This window comes from Mytilus edulis, chromosome 3 (genome assembly GCF_963676685.1).
Source record: "Mytilus edulis chromosome 3, xbMytEdul2.2, whole genome shotgun sequence".
Taxonomy (NCBI): Eukaryota; Metazoa; Mollusca; class Bivalvia; order Mytilida; family Mytilidae; genus Mytilus; species Mytilus edulis.
The window spans coordinates 19,972,561-19,999,858 of NC_092346.1; the positions used below are offsets into that span (position 1 = coordinate 19,972,561).

The following is a 27,298-nucleotide window of genomic DNA, read 5'->3' on the forward strand; positions in this document are numbered from 1 at the left end:
TTTGTGAGTTAGTGATTAGAATTGTTCTGAAAAGTGATACCAAAAGGGGACATTAATTATTTTAGAGTGGATTGTCAGCTTGCAAGTGCTACTCAGCCTTTGTAAAACGTCATCAGAAAGTTGATGAACCAGGGTTATGTCATTTCTCTAAAGAAAAGTTCATCAAAAGATACCAAGACCTTGTTAATAAATATTCAGAATCAACTTCAGAGATAATACATGATGGTCTGTAAGTATAGATTATAGGTACTGGTGTTGTTTATCATCTCAATTACGTGTTATAGTGTTCTTTTCTTTTTCTTTGTAAATTATTAACAATCACTGTTTGGTCAATTTTTGGTAATATCATTTAGGTCCTCGATGCTCTTCAACTTTGTACTTGTTTGGCTTGATACCTATTTTGATCTGGCGTCACTGATGAGTCTTATGTAGACGAAACGCGCGTCTGGCGTACTAAGTTAGAATCCTGGTACCTATAATAACTATTTACACCACTGGGCCGATGCCACTGCTGGTGGACGTTTCGTCCCCGAGGGTATCACCAGCCCAGTAGTCAGCACTTCGGTGTTGACATAAATGTCAATTATATGGTCATTTTTATAAATTTCCTGTTCCAAAACTTTTAATTTTTCAAAAACAAAAAGGATTTTCTAATCCCAGGAATAGATTTCCTTAGCCGTATTTGGCACCACGTTTTTGGAATTTTGGGTCCTCAATGCTCTTCAACTTTGTACTTATGTGGCTTGATACCTATTTTGATCTGACCGTCACTGATGAGTCTTATGTAGACGAAACGCGCGTCTGGCGTACTAAATTAGAATCCTGGTACCTTACCTTTGATAACTATTTTGTATTCTTGTTTCATTTTTGCGTATGAGCTTCGTCTATATGTCATTTTGTTTTTCTTTCTTGACATATTTGTTTGTTTTTATGGTGATTGAGATTATAACACAATGTTGACTGCTGTCCCCTGATTTAGACATTTTTAACTATTATGGTTGTTTGTTTTATTCACATGTTGTTGTAAATATAATGGAATTTAATGAGACTGTCATACAAGTGAGAGGTTTAGCTAGCTTTAAAACCAGGTTTAATCCACCAGTTTCAACATAAGAAAATACCTGTACAAAGTTGGGAATATGACAGTTGATATTTATTCGTTTGATGTGTTTGAGCTTTTTCATGTTGCCATTTGAATAGGGACTTTCTGTTTGAATTTTTCTTTGAGTTTGGTATTTTTGTTATTTTACTTTTTATCATTAGAAACTGGTATGAAGTAAAATCACAAAAATGCTGAACTCAGAGGAAAATCATACCGGAGAGTCCATAATCACATGGCAAAATCAAATGACAAAACACATCAAAAATGAATGGACAAGAACTGTCATATTCTTGACTTGGTACAGGCACTTTCAAATGTAGAAAATGGTGGATTAAACCTGGTTTTATAGCGCTAAACCTCTCACTTTGTTGACAGTCACATCAAATTCCGTTACATTTACAATGATGCGTGAACTAAACAGACATAATAAATAAAATAGTCAAAATATGGGTACAGCAGTCATCATCGTGTAATAATTTAAAAAAGAACAATTCAACAGAACACAAAAACATCTATCTACAAACGTCACATATTTTTGTCGTTCAATGTTTATACAAACAATTTTATAAACTTTCACATGGGCAATGTTAGCATACAGGGTTAAAAATTCAAAAGTATGTAAGAATTAATTTCAGAAATAGACCGAGATTTAAAATAGTCCAAAAGTTCTATAGAATTTATAAGAATCCACAAATAGTTCATGCCACTACGCGATTGAATAATTTTGACGTTTATGGTTCAACGTATTTTCTAATTCATAATAGAAATATATCATAATGACATATTATAGAACAATAACATACTGACAGGATCTTTTAAAGTATGAGTTGTTTCCCTTTGAACAGAAATGTCAGTTTTATGTGGGGAATGTTCAAATCATTGAAGTATGATTGATATATTTGAATGAAAATGCTGACATTTGATAATTTTTGTGATGTAAAGTTCTACTGATAAAAACCACAGCTGAACTCACATGCTGTGGAAAGGTTAGTGCTACTCCCAGTGACAGATCCAAATGCGGGTTATATTTCCTTCACCAAAAGTTATTCAGAAAGCAGTCATTCGAAAGGTCCATTGGACAGTGGAAGATAACTGGTAAAATTGAGTTTGGTCCAGTAAAATTGTTGCTCAACCTGACCACATTTCCAGTAATTATTTAGAATTTTGTATATGAAAAATAACAAAATGACTGGTACAGGTGGTCTTTTGCCCAATGAAGTCCCAAATTAACTTGACCAAATGTTTGGTAAGTTTTAAAATAACTAGGGAAATACTGAGAAGTTACCTATTGAAAACATGCGTCTTGATGTCTGGTAAGGGATATATTCAATCTATTCTTTGGCAAATACATTTCAACATATTGAAACAGGTGATCGTTCATATAAACTAAGTATATCCATACTTCAGTTATTTTTCCAAATTTAGTAATCAATGGTTTAACAAAATGTAAAACAACACATGACCAAGATTTTATCTTTTATTTCTTTGGTAATACAATGTAAAATCAAAATTGCATTTGACAACTTTTTGAATTATTTTTCTACAGTGGATGAATATTTAATAGTGATCACATGAAAAACATTCCTATTCACAGGAGAAAATATCATAAAATATTCTGCTACATGCAATTATTACATGTAATTCTCATTCTCAACTGCATCATCAGTAATGGATCTTAACCAATGTGAATTAAAAATTATCTGGAACTCATTCTCAATCCGACATGCTCTATAGATCATCAAGTGTAACCCCGTCTAATGTTCCTGCAGGTAATTGTAGATGCAATACACTAACATGCAAAATGCTTAGGATAGCCATTATGTATTGGTTAGTGATTGGACTACTAACACAAAGGTAACTGGTTCGATCCCCATCCTGGGAGAAAAAATTCAGGGACTGAATTTTCAGCTCTCCCATGACACCATTTGCGAGTATGGTCTTGAGCAACGATGATGGTCCTTTGAAAGGGGACAATAAATGGCTGACCCATGTTAAGAGAGGGCAATATCTCTTGCATGAAAAAGACAGCCTTGTAGATTTCAATAAAGAGCAGGCTAATGCCACTACAAGGCAGCACTCACACCTGCAAAGTGGAAAGGGGTTAATATAAGTTGTAATAACTTGTTTCCCAATCCACTATAAAAAAAAATATAAAAAACTCTAAAATGCTTGTTCACCACTTGTCTAGACTTACAGCACATGGACTTGAGTCTGTAGGTAAAGGTTGTAACTTTAGTTACCGTGCTTACTAGATGAACCCTCAAATCATTATTAGCTAAGCTATGTTTTACTGACTTTTAAAACTGGTTTCACATGTTAATATACTGTTGCTTCTTTTGATTGGTTCTCTACTTAACTATTGACTCCATACAAAGGAAAGTAGTACTTTAACTTAGAATGATTTCATGGTTCAACTAGCAAGCAAGTTAAGGGACTCATATATTTTTTTACCTGGGAAGGGGGCTGGTAATTTTGAAATCAAATATATAAAATTTTCTTGATCCCCCCATAATATTTCACTATTTTTATTTGACCCCCCCCCCCCTATAAAAACATTTAACAAATCTGATCCCCCCTCCATTAAGCATGCAAAACTTTTAACATGCAAAACACGTATCATTACATTTTCTCTAGGGATTGAGTCCAAAAACATACTTGGAGGGGGAAATTGCCTTAAAATAGGGCTATTCCAAGAATATAATTAGGTAGAGCAAGCGAGTGCTTTGAGAAGCTTTTTCTGACTTTTTTTTCGTATTTCCTTTATTTGGCTATTAAAGAAAATTTGTCCCAAGTAACTCTGTAAAAAATATACATTATAAAGTAAACCTTTTGAACTAGTTACAACACATTTTTTTACTAAGAGGGATCTAGTATATATCCCTTTCTTGAACTTAGTTTAACGTTTGGCCATATGAGTCAGTAAACTTTTATATAGATAGTTCATGCTTTCAGCTTGAACAATTCAATTACTCATTTATTGTCACATTTTCTTCCTAAATATGTGATAGTTACCCCAAAAATTTGGTTTATTAGCCTAAAAAGTACAAATTTTCAGGGAATGAGAGGTTTAATAAACCCAAAGAGATGAAAACAAAAATGTTCATTTTTAAGTGGTGTTCGTCATTTCAGAATCATCTTGGATTAATATTCGACTAACTGAATGCAGATTGGGTGAATATTTGATCATTAATTGGAGACTTTTGCTCTACACTATATTCTTTCACGATGTGGCATGATTTGAATTTTTGACAAATTCTTGCACAATCGGTGTAATAGACATGATAAATTCAATTTTAATTTATAATTAATTTCGCTCAAAGTACTAAGCTGATTCTGAGACTACGATGTGTTATAGTAGTCTCAGGCTGATTATAACAAAACTTGGTAGTAAAGCTTGTTAATGTAGTGCTCTAAGTGAGTGAAATATAACGACCGGAACATTACAGTTATGAAACACCAATGCATTTCATATGGGACAAAATGACACAAAATGGCAGCTTCTTACATCATCAAAGTCATGTGATTGCTTATAATTGTATATAAATTGTGGTAAAAATGTATTTCAATTTGACTGTGGCAACATTTTTCTTGACATATTGTCTCTTGAAGTATGTACAATATTTCCATGTACAAAAAATATTGATCCCCCCCATTTTGATATTATAAAAAATATTGAACCCCCCTTTTTAACATGTAGAAAAAAACTTGATCCCCCTGTATTTTGACCAGCCCACCCTCCCAGGTAAAAAATGATAAGTCCCTAACCAAAGATACAACCTTTATCTACACACTCAAGTCCATGTGCTGTAAGAAGATTTAGTGTTTAGCATATTGTATAGATATTTGATTGTATAATAACATCATGGTGTATTTTGATTTTTTGTATTGTTGGTTTTTTCTTTCTTTTAGTGCGACATATTTTTAATGCCTCATAGTGTTACATGCAACTGGATTTTTGTTGTAAGAAACAGATGTAATTCCAGGACTTGGAAAAAGATCAACCAACCAACCAGACAATTGTAGGAATATGACTTGTAAAAAGTCTAAGCATTAACCAAGCATGTAGCTCCATCAAGGGATGGGGCCTGTTCCAGTATACTTCTGTAATTATTCCTAATGCCTTCATCAATGATTTAACAAAATGTAAAATAACACATGACAAAGATTTTATCTTTTATTTCTTTGGTAATAAAATCAAAATTGCATTTGACAACTTTCTACAGTGGATGAATAGTGATCATATGAAAAACATTCCTATTCACAGGGGAATAATACGAAAACAAATTCTACTACATGCATCTGGAAGACTTTATGTTAATCATGAGATAAAAAACAAGTACTTTTTGTTCCAGGATGGCACACATGCGAGATTCTGATCTAAAAATGGTATAAACAGAAATATCAAAATATTATACAAAGATCTGATGTTTAGAGGATAAAACGTATTTCTGAAAAGTTGTTTGTTAAACCTATTTAAATCTTTAAATAGAATATCAATTATTTTGCACTAAATGTTACTGCTTCAACAATATCTTAAAAGGGTCTTATCAGCATCAAAGAGAGTAATTTTACACATAGATTTTTACTACATATTTGTAGTTTTAAAAAAGTTCACCAAAACTGCAAAGGAAACCTAGCATATTGTCAGAAATTTGTACAACTATTTTCTTTGTGAAGTTCGATATTTTTTAAAACCTTGATGTGAAAAAGGGATATGTGTAATGAACATACAACTCATGACAAAAATATTTCATTAACATTAAATAATATGTTTTCAGTGAAGGTAAACAAATAATAAATAAATAAGTAAACAAATAAATAAAAGCAAATGTATAGCTTCATCTAACTACATATAAATCTAAGTGAGCTATTGCACAAGTCCTGACTAGTCTACATAATTTATATTAAAGGTGAAAGTTCAATAACATCTATGGAACAAACAAAAAATTAACAATGTTAAAATACTTGGCACAGCTGTGATAATACATGCTTTAAACACTGAACAATAAACCGTCAACATATATTTGACAAATGAGCATGATCTTCTTTTTATTGCATTGAAAAAAAAACATCCCAGATCTTAACATTAAATATGAAAAAAAAAAGTTCATGGCACCATGTATAAAATTGTGAAAAAACCATGACAAATTACAAACTCCATGATACAATGTATTCAACTGTGAAAAGCCATGACCAAATAAAAACACAATGACACCATGACAAAATATACTTGCATGATACCATGAATAATGATATGAAAAACCAAAACAAAACTATATAAAAGGCAATAAAAATGTGAATGCATTGATTAAAAGGGGAGGGATAGAAATGGACGAGATTCTTTAGCTACTAACAGCGAACTAACAAATATAACTAACCACTATAAAAAGATCTTTTTAACAATAAACAAATAACAAAAACTGTCTAGTGACTTGGTAAAAAATGTGATGGACAAAACAATGATATGATTCACTACAATCTCAAGTTTTTGAGGTACACAAATATAAAATACTAGGAAAACACTCTTATTTTCAAAATCACAGTAAATATCATTTTATGTAAAAATGGTGGACTAAACAAAATCACAATTTCAAAATTGAGTATCACAACAATGGAACAAAGCAGGATTCCATAAATCAAAACAAGAACACTACATCTCCTCTACCGGATCTTCAAGAAAAATACGAAACAGAAAATCCAGTCAAAGATTTTCAAATTTAGTACTAGAAAATCCAGTTTTTCAACGTTTCTATTTTTCGAATAATTTGTCAGCAGAGATAAGAGATGTATTTAAGTACATGTATTAATACTGGCCCACATAACCATCATGGACTTTGTCTCGAAAAAACTAATGAGGACACACAAAATTTAAAAATAAAAGGGGTACACTACTAAAATGTCTCTTTGTCCATTCAGGCTATGTGGAAAGTTTTCTGACATCACAAACACATAAAATCTTTCAACAAACACTAACTTTGTCATAAAATCAGCATTAAACTTTCAAAAAATTTAAGTACAATGTTTTCCATGGTATAAAATCATTCCTCCTATTAATAATCTACATAAGTGTAAAAATATCAACTATATGAGTATGTCTAGCATCTTATTGCCATATCTTTGGTAAATGTTTTTGATTAAGTAACTCCTATGATAGGAGTATAGCTAGTTTTAGCTACTGGGTTCATCTTCATACTGTTTTCTGAAGCAATCTCCTACAGGAAAGAAGTCCCAGCACCTCTGTTGATAAAGTTCCCATACATATGTTTCCTAAAATAATAAATAAAATCAAAAACATATAAAACTGGTGAACATGTTTGTGACTCTAAATTACTGTTTATAATGTCTAATTATCATTAAATATTCCTTTATTTTTTCAAGCGAATTAATATCATAAGTGTACATGCTGAAATATTATGCCTGGTAAACTGTTTATGGTTGAATATATGTTAAAAGTCTCAAGATTAAGGTTTCATTTCAATTAAAATATCAATAATCCATGTAAATAAGGTCAAGGTCAGATGAACACTGCCATATATGACATGTACACCTTACAATCATACCATGTACCAAATATACTCAACTTAAGAAAAACAGACCCAATAACAAAAAAAACTTTGATCACTGACATGAATTGAGGTCAAGGTCAGGTACACCCTGTCTGACAGGTATGTAGACAGACGGGCGACCTACATTTGCACAGATTTTAAAATGATATGCATTATATTTGCACAGAGAAATGGTTTTAGGTTTGCACAAGTTTAGCTGTAGTTTACAAGAGTTATTTTTACCTGTAATAGGTTTGCACAAGTTTAGCTGTAGTTTACAAGAGTTATTTTTACCTGTAATATGTTTTTCGATTATTGTTTTGAACATAAATTGGCGATCATACCACATCTTGTTATTTCATATATTGATAAACATACATATACTGCAGCTGTGTTATTTGAGCAGTCAAATTGCATTTACTGTATATTCATATGTGATAAACAGTCACTGACCGTATATCACCTTGTTTATGACGCTGACATCTCGCTTTCTACCTGTTTCTAAGCCTTGTACAAACAACATTGATATTTCGAGACAATGTATGGTTATTCTATATATAAGAAAGTCTATATTTGTTTATATAAACATTAAAAAGCACTACATTTATGTAAAAGAAAAAGTTTTGAAAAATACAGGGACTATCGTGGAAAAGAACATTCAAGTATATACTAGTAGTCATGGATAAAAAACAGTCCACAGGTGGAATATAGAACAGATCCATGCAAACGTAAGGCGCAGAGACAGACAACTCCCATTATCTTACACAGAAACTAACTTATATAATACGTACCTGTCCAGTATATTCTGTATCAGGCTTGTTAATCAAGTGCATCAGGAAAAACCTGTCAATTGAAAAATAAATCACTTCAATTAACAACTGTATGATAAAGTTTTGATTTGTCTATAAATAATTCTTATGAAATGATAATAATTTTGAAGACCAGTAGACTTAAGATTAGTTAGGATGTGCACTGCAATCATGATACATCTTACAAAGGATTAGGTCCGGTAAGGGCCAATTTTGGCTCCAAGTTTCATGTTCATCTTACGAAAGATTTTGGACACTTTTTAAACACTTAAGTGTCTATTTCAATTGATTCAATTAGTTTATGTGAAAGATTTTAACTGATTTAGTCATTAAAAGCGCTCCGATTCAAGCTTAGATATGAAAAATCTATTAAATATGTAAAAAAACGTCACTTTTCAGATGGTTTTTGTCAAAAAAGAAAGTGGCCGCATCCGTGTTCATCCTCAACCTTTATATATGTTATGTATTATCAGCAAATACAACTTACATTTCAATATTATGAATGAACACGAATGCGGCCACTTTCATTTGAGACGGAAACCGTCTAAAATTTAACTAAAATGCTAAAATTGTGAAGATTTCAGTAATTTAGCATGACTTAATGATGCTAGTACCCGATATATGTGCATTCTATTGTCAAAAACAGCCCATATTTATTCGACTTTCCCGTAAATAGCTAAAAGATTACATTTTCACAATTTTTTTAAATTGCTATATTTTGGGGCCAAAAAGAGGTCTTACTTAACCTACTCCTTTAAAGACCGTTTAAAATCTGATAATCACTGTTTTCCTGGGCAATGTTAATGAGGTAGGCTCATACATTTCCTTCTACTCCACTGAGAAGAACCCATATAACAGGAGAAGTGTTATATGAAAAAATAGCAAAAAATTTATCAAAGTATTACAGGAAATCGTGCTAGTCATATATATCAAATAAACAGCATATCTGCGTTATTGAATTTTTGTGTTCATTTCTGAAAACTATTCAAGCCTGAGTAATGATAGTGTATCAATATTGTCAACAGAATACTTACATGTAGTTGGCAAAATTATGTTCATTTGTCGTATGAGTCTCAAACCCATGAGGTACTTTGTCAAAGTATTCTTTTCCAATACCACAGATGAAACATTTTGACTGAAATGAAAAAATGTTACTTTAAAATTAGTTCAGATACACATTTTTTTTTGTTTCTTAGTGACAATATGTTTCCATTATAACTCATAGAGTATTTCTGACCCTTATATCGGACATATGTTTGTAATCTTACTCTTATTCTAGATTGAAAAGTATTATTTTGTTATTGATATTTGATATATATTTTTTGCAGTTTTAAGAATTTAAAGATAACTTAGGGCTATTCCAGAAAAAAATGTATGGGGGTTTGGAAGGCACATTATATTAATAATACATGGGTGATGGATATAAGAGCAACTTTTCACACTATAGTGCATTATAATTCTCAATTACAATTGTCTGGGTGGCGGGTGCTGACAAAAACTGCCTTCCAACCCCCCAACCCCATACATTTTTTTCTGGAATAGCCCTTATCCTAAATACATTTCACAACATTCAAAAAGAATTTATTCAGTCCATTTTTTATTTTTTTAAATTAAATTCCACTGGCTTTAATAATGCCTCAACTTACCTCCATGTCTTCTTTGACTTGTTCTAACTGATCTCTCAATTCTCCAAAGGCGTCAATGATTAAACCTAAAATGGTAGCATTACATGTGTCAGAAAAAATATAAATAGGAAATATTCATTCTGTAAAAAGCATTATTTTTCATGAAAGGGAAAATTTAAAACAGGTATATTTGACTCAAAATTTGGAAAGTATATTTTATTGAAAAAATTTCAGCCTACTTTCTGTAGGAATGGGAAATTCAAACCATGATTATGTCTTCTTTTAAATGTCAATTCTTTAATTCATTTAATCATAGAATGAAATGATTAAATCCATAAATTTTATAGCCGTGAATGTGCCTGCTCCAGCTTTGCAACAAAAAGTGGACAGACGGTTAATGGTAAAACTTACCCCCCCTGTTGCCTATAGTGGGGGCATAAAAATAGAGAAACTGTGATTTCAATGCATCTAAATATCTTCTCTTAGTTCAACTTATGATGTCTGTAGACATTAAATAATGCCATTTAGATTCATGTTCTGTCCTTACCTTGGATAATAGCTAGTAGAATAACAATCACAAAGAAAAAGAATGTAATATCAAATAAGATCCTCCACACTTCAGTTGGATCTCCATCTGCTGGCTCTATCTCGTCACCTAGAAAAATAAATATGAAATGAATATATATAAACGTTTTTTTTTTTAGTGATTTATGGTGTTAAGCATACACCAATGCTAGTTTCACAATCTCCTCCAAGCAAAGACATAACTGGGTATAAGCTTTCGACTAAATCTACATAAATCTCTATTTAAAATCCCTTAACAAATTACATAATTTTTCCCGCCCAAAGTTCAATAGATTGTAATAGCAGGTATAAGACAGTTCTTATAGCATATTCGAGGGTAGTAATTCCCTTAACTGTCAGGCATTAAATGGTCATTTTTGGCTACCATAAACGTCAGACAAATTTTACTGTGATTCCTCAAAATTTTCTTATGGTCATTTGTCAGAGGTCTCAAATAATTATTGTTAGTGTCATTTTTGGAAAAAATATAATGAGATGCATCAAAGTCAGTTGATTTCTTTATCGTCTAAAAGAAGGTGTACATATTATCATCATGCACCAAACGTAACATTATTTGGCAAGACTTTTTACCGTCATTTGTCATGAAGGTATCCCATTACTACCCTCATATTCCAAAGAAAGATAGAGAGATGAAATACATTTCAGAACTTTTATCAGACTAGACAAATTTAATATTTCCCTAAATCAAAAATTACTCCCCTGATATTTCAAACAACAACCTGTGCTTGCATACATATGGTTTACTTTTTTTTAAATTGTTATTTGGATGGCGAGTTGTCTCATTGGCACTCACACCACATCTTCCTATATCTATATGTATGTATACTAGTACACGTATATACATTTTTTTGTCATAATGAATTGATGGGTAGATTTGATATTTTTTGACTTTCTAAATTATTTCCTTCTAATTATATCTTACCTATACCACCGCCAGCTCTTACACCAGTATGTAAATGGTAGACAAAACACTGAAAAGTAATACAGACAAACATTAGTAACAGCTTTACACAATCAAGCGCAAGGTTTGGCTAGCCACAAAACCAGGTTCAACCCACCATTTTTTCTTAAAATGTCCTGTACCTAGTAAGGAATATGGCAGTTGTTATCTAGAAGTCTGTTTCTATGATTGTTGCATTGGCATTTGTTTTTGTTGCACTTTGGTATTTCTGTTGTTTTCCTCAGTTTTAGTTTGTAACTGGTCACTCCTTATGTCATACATTTAGTTAACAATCTTGCAAAGTATTTGAATGCTCACTGCATCCAACTGAACTTGTGAGCTGAATCAGCTGATATAGATCTTTGAATTTGACAATATATTGACCTTCAAATGACTTTATGTTTGGCTTTATTGTGTTTTTAGATTGCTGTCTCATTTAAAAAAGTTAAAATGTTACTTACTGTTAACATATCATGACATTTGTAATCTGTGTTTCCATCTTCCTCTTTCACGTAGAATTTACGGAAGAAGTTGAAAGCTAAAACTGTGTAAATGTACACAATAACACTGGTTAACATCACCGTCAACACAAGCTGGAAAATAAATAAAACAAGCATATCTTATAATATAGAAAAAGTACCAACTTATCAACAACTGATAATTTAATGAAGTTGCTAAATTTCTGCATTCTAGATTCTTAAGTAAGGCACTTGAGTAATGGCTAACTAATCATAACTTCTCACACTATTGTTAAACTCTGTTTTGCATTAAATATGCAAATCAATCAAATTCATAAAATAAGATGCTAAGAAAAATATTATGAAAAGTTTTAGGACATTAAGTAGATGTGTTTTTCAGCAAACAAGAATTGATTATTGAAGGAACAGAAACATGGTATTTTGTCAGATTCAAAGTCTTGAGTTTTGAAAAGAAATACTGAAAAGTAGTTTCTAACCACACTAGCCAGCCCTTGGAAAGAGGAATTATATATACCCTTAATTTTTTATCATTATCTTGAAATGATTCTGTGAAACTCTAAGTCAATCTTGATCAGGTTAAATGGTTTCATAGATTCAAGAACCTACTTTTATTGATGGATAATAAAAACAAAATCAAATAATATATCCTTTTCTATCTTTTGTCTGTTTTGTACTGTCACCTTTTAAAATTTATTACTGGCTGATTTTGTAGAAAAAAATATCAGAATAGAAAAATAAAAAAAAGAAATAAACAAGAATGTGTCCCAAGTACACGGATGCCCTCTTGCACTTTAATTTTATATGAATTTGGTTAAATATACTTACCATGAAATTACATTTATATTATATAGAATATGTTTGCTTTCACAACATGTTCTCATCGCAATTAACTAGGTGATTAAAAATTACATCCATGAGATGTACTCACCTACGTCATAGTTCACCTGTGTAACATACACTAGCTTTAGTTTTAATTTTTGCGTTCAAGAGAACGCATGTTTCTCGTCGGCAAGGATTTTTAACAGTTTACTGTTGAAAATCCTTATGTTTTATAAAAGACATTATTTGTTTTCGGAATATCGGTATACGATTAATTTAATGTGAATCAGAATACAGCGCTTCTGCCAAGTTTCTGATATGCACGTTTTCGTCATTTTTACAGCTTACGAGTCTGGAAATACGACGACATAGAAAATGAACTTTGTTTAGCCGCCATTTTCAAACATTAAATCGGGTCCGAGGAAAGGCAGAATTTAGCTGTCAAAATCGGACATTTTACGTGAGTGCTACGTTTTTAAAAAGATATATATTTAAACGGATGTTTATTTTTTTTTTCACGCTCAGCTGACCGGATTTTTCACTGCATTAGAGCAATGCTACGAAACGGGTCGAGTGTAAAGTTTGGATAAAGTCGATTGTTTACAATTTGCAGTCTGTACACGAGACTGTGTAAACACATCACTATATTAAAATCAGAATAGGTATTTTGACCAGATCTGATTGTTTTTCATGTGGAAAACGTCCGTATGGGAGCGTATACCACTATTGTCACTAGAACCTCAATTGGTTCGATTGTTTACAATTTGCAGTCTGTTACGTGTACACCTGGTACACGAGACTGTGTAAACACATAACTATAAAATCAGAATAGGTATTTTGACCAGATCTGATTATTTTAATGTGGATAACGTCCGTATGGGAGCGTATACCACTATTGTGACTAGAACCTCAATTGGTTCAATAAATTTCAATCAGAAAAGGGAATCTGCCCTTATGTTTTATAAAAGACATTATTTGTTTTCGGAATATCGGTATACGATTAATTTAATGTGAATCAGAATACAGCGCTTCTGCCAAGTTTCTGATATGCACGTTTTCGTCATTTTTACAGCTTACGAGTCTGGAAATACGACGACATAGAAAATGAACTTTGTTTAGCCGCCATTTTCAAACATTAAATCGGGTCCGAGGAAAGGCAGAATTTAGCTGTCAAAATCGGACATTTTACGTGAGTGCTACGTTTTTAAAAAGATATATATTTAAACGGATGTTTATTTTTTTTTTCACGCTCAGCTGACCGGATTTTTCACTGCATTAGAGCAATGCTACGAAACGGGTCGAGTGTAAAGTTTGGATAAAGTCGATTGTTTACAATTTGCAGTCTGTACACGAGACTGTGTAAACACATCACTATATTAAAATCAGAATAGGTATTTTGACCAGATCTGATTGTTTTTCATGTGGAAAACGTCCGTATGGGAGCGTATACCACTATTGTCACTAGAACCTCAATTGGTTCGATTGTTTACAATTTGCAGTCTGTTACGTGTACACCTGGTACACGAGACTGTGTAAACACATAACTATAAAATCAGAATAGGTATTTTGACCAGATCTGATTATTTTAATGTGGATAACGTCCGTATGGGAGCGTATACCACTATTGTGACTAGAACCTCAATTGGTTCAATAAATTTCAATCAGAAAAGGGAATCTGCCCATTTCTGATTGTTTTATTTGGAAAACGTTCCATACAGGGAGCGTAGACCAACAGTGATACTGTTTTAACAGTTGATAAATACATCACAATCAGAATAGGGATTTTGTCCACAACTTATGATGTTTATTTGGTTAACCTTCCATTCAGGGAACATAAACCATATTTATTGAAAATAAAATGTGCTCAATGGATCACTATACAGTAGACTTAAAATAGAATAGGGATTTTGCCCAAGTCTATTTGATTAATGTTGACATGTTTCATACAGGAAACATAGGAACTAGAACAACATGCATGATTTAGAATCTATAAGTTGCATTCATTCTAATAAAATACAGATTTGATATCTTACATAAAATTAAATCATAACTATTTATTGATTGCACATTGATATTTATGGAGCATAGAATTGCATGTGGATGATTGTTGCAAATAAAATAAATTAGAATCAGACTAGTGAATTTAAGTCCAGGTCTATCTGACTTTTCTAGACATCCTTCCACCCAGGGAACATTATGTCTACTTTTATTATATTTTAAAACAACACAAGCATAGCTAATATTTGGTTGCACATTGTTTTTTGTGATGAACCAACAGTTTAGTCAATTAACATATTTGCTCATATTGAAAATATATTGAACAAGTGTCTGGAAATAGTCAAGACAGATATTAAAGACACTAAAATGATACATTGTTATCTAGTACAATACAAATGTGATTGTAGTTTAAGCATACCAATACATACTTCTTTTAAATATGTCCAGTTTAAATCAGGACAGTAATTCTTAGAAGCCTGAAATATTTTTCCAGAACAGCAAATTGCTGTAAATATTTAATTATTTTTTTACTGATAAATAATTCTCCAATGCTCTAACAGACATGGAGACAGTAAGAATGGAGCACTATTCTAAATACAGTTGATAGCTTGTGACAACTCTTTTTACTAATATTAATTTTCATGGTCAGTTTACTTATGACAAGAAGAACATGAATATTATAAGTATGAACTGCTATAACCAATTGTTTGTTTTTGTCGGCAGTAAGGAAACAAAGGCTTTTATATGTTTTTATGTAAACATTAGATTGTCTATTGAATAAAGAGTTTAGGGGATGCCATGATGCATTTCACAAAGACTCATTCAAGGTAATGGCTTATATATTGATGACATAATTCAGAGTGTACATTGCCAATGCATTTATTAAATATAATATGTACTAATTCTGTTTTGTTTTGAGTACACAAAAAAGAGGTGATAACGTAAGACTTAAGAGACTATCTTACCCTCACTATATGGGAATCACTGTCAAATTATACATATATCTTCCAATCATGAAAGCAAAAGGAGTTTGGATGCTCTTTTTAAGATAGAAAATTATGCCTTAATTTACATCTTAAGTTTTCTAAGCAATGCCAACAGATGGGCAAGTTTCTGCTATAAGGATTCATTCATTGGGTCTGTTTTATTCTTAATGTGAGATTGGTAGAACCCAACAGTTTATGCAATGGCTACACATTGTTTTTCCTAGAGTTAAATATTGATTCAGAATTCTGAAGTATTATAGAGGACTCAAATATGCTGATTTATAGAAACAAGATTATCATTAATTTAGATCTTGTATATAAAAAAAAAAAAAAAAAAAAAAAAAAAAAAAAAAAAAAAAAAAAAAAATTAGTAAAATATTGGTAAATAAATAATTAAGATTTAAAGCATTGTGGATGCAGGATTTATTTAAAATGCTAGACATGGTCTAGGAAATTGAAGTAGTTCTCAAGATTTGAAACTATCTATTATACAGCTCTTTATATAAACCTTTTATTTAGTCAGTCTTTACGAGATGCAGAAAAAAAAAGAAGAGTTTTTTTTTTTTTGGAGTAACACATGATGTACCAATATAAACATATAATATATATACTTTTCAATTGGTTCTCAAATTTTAGCACCAGTGTAGAAGCAGTTAATCTAACAGCAAAATGTAGGAAAAGCAATTTATTTAAAAGACTGATTAATAGTTAGCAAATAGCTTTCAATAGTCTAAGAATAGTACATGGAAGCAAAATATAATATGATAATTCCATGATTATATCAAATCAAATGCGAGACATTTTCTTAATTTTATACCTAAATATTAAAATGTCACTATTTTTTATTTTTGCTCATTATAAGCATAAAGTTACAAAAATCTAGTCTGGTCAAAGTCAAGTTGTGTATTATCTATATGCAGGAAGGTTTTCCGAATGCATGTGATTTTAACCTCGGAATTGATGGTAATTATTCACTTTTCAATTTCCATATTACCAGCCAGAATAATATAAATATATAGCATAGAGTTAGTATCTTATGCAAGAATATGCTACACAAAATTGAAATGTGTTTATTTTAAACAATTACTTTGAATTTTGATTCAATTTTGTTTTGAAAGATGTGATTGTTTAAATCACATTAATTTTGTTTTTGCCAAATCTGAGGACAAATGCAAAATTCTTCTGAGTGACTAAGTTAACCAAATGACTGGGTTGAAGTCAAAAAATACTACCAAAAGCTGTTTAGTTGATATATATTGAATCATATAAGAATGTATAGGATTCAGATGAGGTGAACCAAGACAGAAATAAAATGAGCATTTTTGATGGTGAAACCATTTCTGAAATAACTAAGAACACTTTAGGATACTGCAAGTTAGTACAAGTGTTTTCCATATTGCCAAACAAGTGTTTTTCTTTAAATACAACTATAGAACTATATTTGACAAGTTGCATTTTAGTATTTCTGATAGCGAAATAATTTCTGAAATTAATATAAACAATTATCAAGAGCAACATACAAGAGTTGTTCATTATGTCAAATTTTTGTTTCTTTAAATTTGGAACTGTACATAGAAAGTTAACCGTTGTCAAATGTTAATTAGAAATATCAAAACATTTTATTTTAGACAGATTTTTCATAGCTGGAGAAAATCATCTGTTAGCATTCTTTTTGGACTTATAAGGACAACAATCATGGCTTTAATTCAGCTCAACATCCAAATGTTCTGTGGAAGCAGTATATCAATGGAAACATGTATACTGAAACTTTTCCACTGATTTGTCCATTTCTGTATTTTTACACTTGAGTAGTCCAATACAAAACAAAAATATTGGTCATGGTTGAAATGGTAGACATTGTATTCAAAGGTTCTACCACTCATAGAAATTTTATCAGATTTTTTAAATTTAGTCAGTTTAGAGAATTGTCATTATACAATAGTACAAGACTTCTCTTGATGAAAATATTTTATTCTAAATCTATAAAATATTAAAAGTAGTATATCTAGCAGAGAAGCAAATTCTCAGGGACTATAACTTTAAAAAAGTTTAAAGATTAATCCAGATTTAGCATAATCATGAAACAACTTTGGTTTGAGTCTTTAATAAACTTTGATTGTATTAAGGACACCTATTTACAAAGTATATTTTAATTGATTATAATTCTTTAATTAAGTAGAAAAGAATTTATTTCGAAAGATGTGATATTGATCAGGTTATCAAAAGATGACAGCAATCATATATTATCTGTTATTATATTAATATAGAGAAAACATAGGTAATAATGTTTCCAAATAAACTTAAGTTTCAAAGTGGAAAGTAATGAAATTAAGGTTGGATTAGTTCTTGTCGATTTGTACAAGCAACAAGAACAACCTATTCAGAAATAAATGCTTATTTACTGTTGCATAAATATTACAACACATTTAGCTCATAATGAAGGAACTTTAATATAATTATTTCTATACTGACCTGCAGATTATTTATTCATCAGATATAGAAAGATGGGGTATATATATACATGTGAGTGCCAATGAGACAGCTCTACATCAAGTCTATTAATTTTGCATACTTGTATTTATACAATCTGCAAAGTTTGCTATTGATACATATAGTTATGCAGCATAGCTTCATTGTATAATAAATTCAGTAATTTCGGTTTTTACTGATATCCATATTTACAAAATTTAATGGAGTTACTTTTTTAAAAAATTTCACATAATTTTTTATATGTTGAAATTGTATGTGTGTGAGAGAATTTATCCTCCACCAAATGAAATACTGCTTGTTAATCAGTAAATATTCTATATAATATAAATGTAATTTCATGGTAAGTATATTTAACCAAATTCATATAAAATGGTAATTTTTGAAATCTCAAGAAGAGATTTTATATGAATTTATAGGGTTAAATATACTTACCACAATCCACCACCACCCCTGGAATAAATTCAGTTTTTTGTTCACTTAATTGAAATTATTCAATTAAACGACAAATTAAAACTAAAGCTAGTGTATGTTACACAGGTGAACTATAACGTAGGTGAGTACATCTCATGGATGTAATTTTTAATCACCTAGTTAATTGCGATGAGAACATGTTGTGAAAGCAAACATATTCTATATAATATAAATGTAATTTCATGGTAAGTATATTTAACCCTATAAATTCATATAAAATCTCTTCTTGAGATTTCAAAAATTACCATTTTCAGTGGTATAAACTCTTAATTTGGAATTAAAAAAAGAAAGATCATATCATAGGGATTATGTGTACTAAGTTTCAAGTTGATTGGACTTCAACTTCATCAAAAACTACCTTGACCAAAAACTTTAACTTGAAGTGGGACTGACGGACTAACGAACGAACGGACAGATGAACAGACCAGAAAACATAATGCCCCTCTACTATTGTAGGTGGGGCATTAAAACCCAAACATTAAAAGAAAACAATACCAAAAGAGAGTTATTGTGACAGGTATGCGTATTATATCTTTCACTTGTTACTAGTAAGTAATGGATTTTCTATTGTTTATTCAATACACCAATAGTTTCAACCAAGATCACATATTTTTATCAATTTACTCTTTCACCACAGAAAAGATCTTTAAAATTTTGCTTAAATATTATCTATCTCAATGATATGTTCCTCGATGCACTGAGTGACTTGCACCTTTTCATTATTGTCAACATTACAATGCATTTAAATACCAAAACACCTTGACAAATATCGATTCTTTTCCAACACTGAATGTAATCTTTAATAAAACAATATACAGATCTTGTTAGATTAAATAAAAACTTTAATAAATATAGTATATATTTGGATCATTATCATGGCGTTTTCCAAATCTATCCAGAAGATTCAGGCACCTATGTCATGTCAGTTGTGTGAAGAATCCAGTGAGATAAAATGGAAGTGTTTACAATGTGACTTTCTTTTGTGTACAAAATGCCAGAAACTTCACCTAAAAGTTAAATCCACTGACAAGCATGAAATCATAGATATAAAAGACATAGCAATCTACCACCAGCAAGCAAAATATAGTGTGGATTTTAGTAATATACCATGTGAAATTCATATTGGACAAAACTGCTGTTTATTTTGTCTGGACTGTGAGGAAGTTGTCTGCCCTTTGTGTATTGCTAAAACACATAACAAGCATACCATGATTGAGTTAGATGAAGGATATAAATTTACTATAAATAAACTTGAAACTTTGAACTCAGATTGTGAAGAGTTGTTATTAGATAATGTTAAAACACTTTCTAAATTAGAGTCTCTGAAATCTTCTGAAAGCTCAAAATATGAATCCGAAAAGCTGAAAATTCTAAATCAAGATCAAGTTTTAAAGAATGAAGTTGACAAGCATACAAATAAACTTTTAAATGATCTTGAAGACAGATGGGAAATTTTGAAGCTATCTTTAAATGAAGAAGAAGACAGATCACAGAAGATCAACAAAAAAATAGAACTTAGGAACAAAAACGTATACCAAGCCTTACATTCAAACGATGCTAATGATGTCTTCAATAAATTAAAGGAAGAAAAAAGAAGCCTTAAACACAGAACAGTGAACCCAACATTTAAAAGACTGCCACAGTACATACCACAAAAACACCCAATTCTAATTGCACAGCATGGAGAATTAATTGACTTCAAGGACGAAAAATTACAGGATGAATTCATTTTTAAAGTTAATCAGCAATATAAAACTGGATTAAATTTTGTAGAAAATTTAGTGTGCTGTGATCATGGAATGCTTTGGATAGATTATGGAAAGGGTAAAACCTTACAGAAAGTACAACCTGTCAAAGAATCAATAAATGTCATCAAAAATATAAATATTGAAATATCAGACATGGCTTTATTACTGTACGGTGGATTACTGCTTTGTACAAAAGAACCTGAACTAAAAATATTTCAAAATAGAACTTCAGTAGTTGAAGAGACAAAATATAGTGTAGCCCCACTGATATGTATCTCTGTTCATGTAACAGCGGGAAATAAAATAATAGTGGGTGCTAGAAATGGAGGCGAAAGGGCATTCCCTATAAGTGGTCCGAGGAAGGTCATTGTGATGGATTTGGATGGGAAAAAAGAGAATGAATATCACTTAGATAGTAAAAGGAAACCTATATTTTCTGTTCCTCGGCGAATAACTACCGACAATGACGATAACATTTATGTCATAGACATTCTGTCGGAAGACGATTGGCGTGGCAGGATAGTGGCATTAAATAATTCCAATGGAGTGAGATGGGTATATAAAGGTCATCCAGATATGAAAAAAGAACAAATATTTCAACCTAATGATTTGGTTGCGACACAATCAAACAATATCATAGTCACCGATGATCAAAATCACATGTTTCATATACTCCGTAAAGGACAATGCATTCAGTATTTGAAGGCTGAAGAATTTGGTATCAACCTTCCTTCTTCTTTAGACATTGGGATTGACGGTCTTTTGTACATTGGCTGTGGAACACAAGAAGAAGAACCAGCAGAGGCTAAAATTTTTACTGTTAAATTTTCTGGATTCTAAAACTGTCAGTTAAAATTAACTATAAAACAATATTTAAAGAAACAGTACTTTATTTTCCTTTTTCAAAGATAAGAGAACATTTGACTAAAGAAAATAATTCAAAATTTTAAATGTATTGTAAAATATAATGTTCAAAAATTTGTGATTATTAAATTAGAGCCATGGGTAACAAGCGTTAAGGTCAAGGTCGTTAAACACTTCAATATATAAGCGTTAAACTTTGATCTCCATTTAAGTAACACATTTATTTTCTGTGAAAGAGGTGTGGTATGACGCTAATGAGACAATGATCCACAAATGTTCAAAAAGTCCTAAAACAATTCCATATCAACACATGTAGCAGACTAGCAGGTACAAATTTTCAACATATGTAGTCTTCAGGGATAGGGTAGACAACTGTAGGAGGAGTTGATTACACAAATGAGGTACTGTGCCCACTTTTCCCCATCCAACCAACATCAACATAAAATAGCCAGATTAGGACTTCCTCAAACCCAGCAAATATGGCAAACTATATATTCCTGCCACTCATTTAACTATAAGTGGCTAAGCATTATATCTATAAAAAGATAAGGCTTTTATCTAAATTCTTTTGTGAATACTGCTACAAATAAGCTCTACCAAACCCTTTAACAAACCTAACTTACCTGTTTACCGTTGTGTGTAACAGACTGTAAAATAGTCCTCAGTGCAGGAATAGCAATAGCAACATCCAATAAATGTGCAGCAAAGAAAAAGTAGTTCTTGTTTCCTAGGACTGAGAAGATGAAGTACCAGGCAATGTATAAGAAGGACTGAAAAAATATAACAAATCTAGCAATAACAGATGTAAAATAATAAAGTGTAATTATATACAGATATTACAAAGTTAACAATCCCTCTCTATTTATTTAAATAGATGTTTTGCTATATGGGCATCCTTCATTTCATTTCATTTCTTTTATTCTTTAATTCTTAGTCCATTTATCTGTTTTGATGATTATTCTCCTTTCTTTATATTTCAGCATCTCTTTATTTTCGATTCTTTATTTTTTTTTTTTTCTTATTTTGTCCTCTATTTTTTTTTTTTTTTTTGCCTTTCTCTACACTAATTGCCCATTTTTCTCTTTTCTATAAACCCCATCCACACCTTCTTTTATACATGTATGTCATATAAAACATTTTCAAATAAATTTTATACTTTTAATGTTGACTTACATTATCTGTAAAGATGACACCCCATTTCCATATCTGGTACTGCCAATCAACATTGCTCAAGCTAAAGGTAGAAAATAAAATACATTTTAAATATGGCAACTTAGAAACACAAAGGCAAGTAAACTTTATAAGAAGTATTCTTTCCTTTTCTTTCATATGAATTATAACATGCATAAGAACTATTTATCTTTATAAAAGTTAAAGGATTTAAATATTCCTTTTTCTATGAAAATTGTTTTTTTGAATCATGTATTTTTACCAGTGTAAGCACAATGTGGTTTGCTCATAAAATAGTTTTAATCAGGAAAAAAATAGTCTTAAAATCTATATACCGGTACATGTACTAAAATTATTAAGAAAAAATTGAATGACAGATATAACACTATTTTTATCTTAATAACCTTAAAATTGAGTGTATACTCCTTTCACATATAAATGTTAAAACTTACAAGGATGGAAGGACACCAGATTTTTGTTCTTCTCCAATTTTAATGGAATCACTTTTGTCCATTCCCAATAGGTTACTGATAGCTTCATAGTCGTACTGCTCTGCATATCTAGCTCTCACCTAAAACCAAAAAAATCTTGAACTAACTAAATTTTTCAAGCGATCCATACTATATATACATTACTTATGACCAAAAAAAAAAGCCCCCTGAAATTTATATGTTGACCAAAAATCTAATGTACACCTAAATTTAAAATTAATATCAAAATAATATGATTACACTTTCCATATCCTGTCAACAATTGTCTTTGTTTGTTTCTGTGCAACGAGATTGCTTCCCTTGAGTAGTAGATATTTACCAAAGCCGTAATTGATTCAGAGATGAGATAGTGCTTCTTTAGCTTAGTCAGTTATAGCATTGATTTGAAACATAGAGATCCAGGGTTTCAGTCTCAAAAGAGAATGTGATTTCCTAATAAGAATCATGCTCTCCCCTTACAGCTGTGTATTATGTCAATTGAGTTAACTTATGATTGAAACATGCTGTTTATTTCAAATAAACAATTAATTAGGAAAAAAATATAATTCTGATCTTAAAACCAAAGCACTCACCTTCTTTTTAACAAACTTGTCCCAGTAACTTTCTGGAAATGATTGAGTACTTAGCACAAGTTTATCCCAGTGTGCCTTGATATCATCTTCTGGCTGCTCAGCTACCCATAATCCTTCAAACTCCAACTTCCTGGCAATTTCCTTCTCTCTTTTGAATATAACTAAAGGAACTTTGAGACAGTAGTAAGCAATGAGCATGGAGAATGATATCACACTATGAGCAATAGCTAGAATCTGCATCATGTATTCTCTAAAGTAAATGTCATCTTCCATAGCAACGACCTCATCAAACTCTTGCTCTACTGGACTTCCTTCTGTTGCATTGTTGTCACTGTTGTCGTCTGCTTCATCTCCTGCTAATGGGATTCTGTTGACCTAATGGGGATATAATTTTATTTGCTATCATATTTTAAATTAGTGCAGAATGGAGACCTAACTTGTTATGAAATATGTGCCAAATAATATAATTTCCACTTCAACAAATATTACAGTATATGTTACTAACACTAACAGTATAAATGGTATAGAATTTTGGATCCAACAGGAACAAATGTTATGACATGGTTTATAACAAAGTTTCCAGCTGAACTTCTGTTAGGTGGAACAAATATACGTTGACAAGTTGACATATTCAAGGGCTGTCTGAATCATGCTGTAGATTGCAATATGAGCTCTTATATGACTACTATGCTGCTAATATTTTGTCAGAAAATATTTGGATGTGTTTTTTTAAATGCAAAAATGCAACAGTATTGATTCAGAATAATATGAACTCCCATTTATAATTTCTGTAGTGATTTTCATTCACAAAATGATTATTTAGATCTCACCATTTTACCCATAATCAGTGATTCACAATTTATAAAAATGCACACATCAATTTCTAAATTTACATAAACAGAGGGCTTTGAATGATATGACTTTCAAACATGAACATGGTTCAAGTAAGTGTACATGTTATATCACTAGACACTCACCCTGTAGAATAACAGCATGACATTGATAATAAAGGCAAGAACCAAGGCGGCATATTTAAAGTTGTAAAAATTCCTTGCAAACAAACTCTGAAAGAAAATAAATAAGCTACTTGTTACCTATAAGTTTACAAGCAAAACACTCAAATTAGTTGTAAAAGAAAAAATGTCATTGTTCGTTCTAATTAAATTTTCGGGGCCTCTGCGACCAAGTGTTCCAAGTAGTTTGTCTAAAGTATTGCTAGCCTATTAACACTGAGGTTGTGAGTTAGAACAAGACACATACTAAGCAGGGGCAATTGACACCTACAATGTATCTTAATTGACTAGGATAGTCAATTTTCTTGCAAAGGTAAGAAATTCTCTGAAGAAACTCCATCTTCCCCAACCAATAAAAAACTGGAAACAACAAGATATAGCTAATACTGCTTAAGGTGGCGTTAAACACCAAAAATTAACCAATCTAAATAAAATTGTGTTTGTATAAGTCAATTATTCAATTTAATTATAATCTACAATCACAGTGAACTGCCCATAGGAGGAACAATCTTGATGCAAGTATTTCTAACTAAAAACTGTGTTTTCAGGATAAGGTTAAAAGGGGTTCATTCTTATGGTTGGGAATCAAGTTAAACAAGGTCTTGTGAAAAACTGGGACAAATTATTAAAGGACATTCCTTTTAAAGTTCTTCAAAATGTTTTTTTTAACCCTACATATTAAAATTTTATAGTAATACAATGTACTATAAATGAAAATGTCTGAAATTTCTTTTCTAAACTATAAGTTGAAGTCGAGCTACCGATTTTGCTGAATGAGGGAGAAGTGTAACAAAGGTGTAACATCCTGGAATTGGAATGTTGAGGTAAATTTCATCTTAAAATTCATTTCAATAGAAACAGGTTCATTCTGAAATGGATTGCAAAAAAAGGCTGAGAAACAAGGATGAAATTTCCATTACCGCAAATTTTCTGAGAATATTCTGAAAAACAAACATAATTATTAGCTTTAAATCTTTTTTTTTTTTTTCAAAGACAATATATACAAAGAATTGGAATTCTCAAACACTTAACTAGATTCAATTAAGTTATCTGACTTAAGAATTTGAAAGAACAGTTATTGACTTGTTATAAAGTAAGATTTTGATAACATTTATCTTAAATATTGCTACTATTCATTTCAAAGGAAATATAAATCAGTTAACATCCTCACAGGAAAAACTGACAACATTTGCTTAAGATCTTTATTATAAAGCAAACTAGAAAGAAAATTTCAACCAGGTGCTCCGCAGGGTGCAGCTTTATACGACCGCAGAGGTCGAACCCTGAACAGTTGGGGCAAGTATGGACAAAACATTCAAGCGTGATACAGCTCTGAATTTGGATTGTGATCAAATTTTTGACATTACATGGTTTTTTTTTTACACAAAACAAATGTCAAGATTTTACAAATCAATTAAAGATTTCTTCTTCAAACTTTTTAAATCTAAAATTAAATAGTTGACACAGCATAGGTTTCTGACACAGAATGAATGTGGTCTAATGAACTTAAAAGTTTTTTTTTGCCTTTGAGCAATTCACTATGCTGTTGAATATTAATCCTCTCAAAAAAATGTTTGAAGAAATTTTCTTTTTATTTATGAAATCTGAAATGAGAAAAATTTATACCCCCCCCCCCCTTTTTTTTTCACATCCCCGTTTCCCTTTCTCCAAAACTGATATCAATTCAAATTTCTAATGGAGTTTGCAACAATAACTACTCTTTTAAATACATCATAAAATATTAAAATGTAAAATAAAGTGCTTGTTATCACTGAATGGTAAAGATTGGTTGGTAGTAAAAGTGAATATACATTGCTTATTGTATAAAACAATAAAAAAAACTTCATCAGCAACATTTTATATTGGCAAATTTCCAATGAAGTTATTTACATAAAGTTATTGGCAAATAAAAATAGAAAATGACATCATAGTCATGTCTGGCAAATGTCCAACATACATTATCTAAAAACATTTTAGATAAGATAAGGAAAAAAAGCTTCATCAGCAACATTTTATATTGGGAAATTTCCAATGAAGTTATTTACATAAAGTTATTGGCAAATAAAAATAGAAAATGACATCATAGTCATGTCTGGCAAATTTCCAACATATATTATCAACTACTATTCTATACAAAGAAAGATAACTCCAATTGAAAATGAATTGCTATTGCACAATATTGTGCAATTAGATATTTCTTGCTATTGTGCAATACTGTGCAATTGAAAATTTCTTGCTATTGCACAATACTCGATATGGAATCCTGATTTGGACCAACTTGAAAACTGGGCCCATAATCAAAAATCAAAGTACATATTTAGATAAAGCATATCAAATAAGCCCAAGAATTTAATTTTTGTTAAAATCAAACTTAGTTTAATTTTGGACCCTTTGGACCTTAATGTAGACCAATTTGAAAGCTCGACCAAAAATTAAGAATCTACATACACAGTTAGATTTGGCATTTCAAAGAACCCATTTATTCAATTTTTGATGAAATCAAACAAAGTTTAATTTTGGACCCCCATTTGGACCAACTTGAAAACTAGGCCAATAATTAAAAATCTAAGTACATTTTTAAATTCAGCATA

General features: G+C 30.9%; 1 protein-coding gene across 1 annotated transcript in view; it reads right to left on the reverse strand.

Moving 5' to 3' along the window:
• Positions 1-5,263: 5,263 nt before the first annotated feature.
• LOC139515996 (ryanodine receptor-like) overlaps positions 5,264-27,298 on the reverse strand; it is a gene marked incomplete in the record, with an annotated part of 134,798 nt that continues 112,763 nt past the window's right edge. The window contains 12 exon segments of the mRNA XM_071305798.1: positions 5,264-7,369; positions 8,439-8,490; positions 9,491-9,591; positions 10,103-10,167; positions 10,629-10,736; positions 11,589-11,637; positions 12,068-12,199; positions 22,085-22,231; positions 22,635-22,695; positions 23,084-23,202; positions 23,695-24,069; positions 24,672-24,758. Coding sequence (XP_071161899.1) covers positions 7,271-7,369; positions 8,439-8,490; positions 9,491-9,591; positions 10,103-10,167; positions 10,629-10,736; positions 11,589-11,637; positions 12,068-12,199; positions 22,085-22,231; positions 22,635-22,695; positions 23,084-23,202; positions 23,695-24,069; positions 24,672-24,758 — 1,395 coding nt within the window.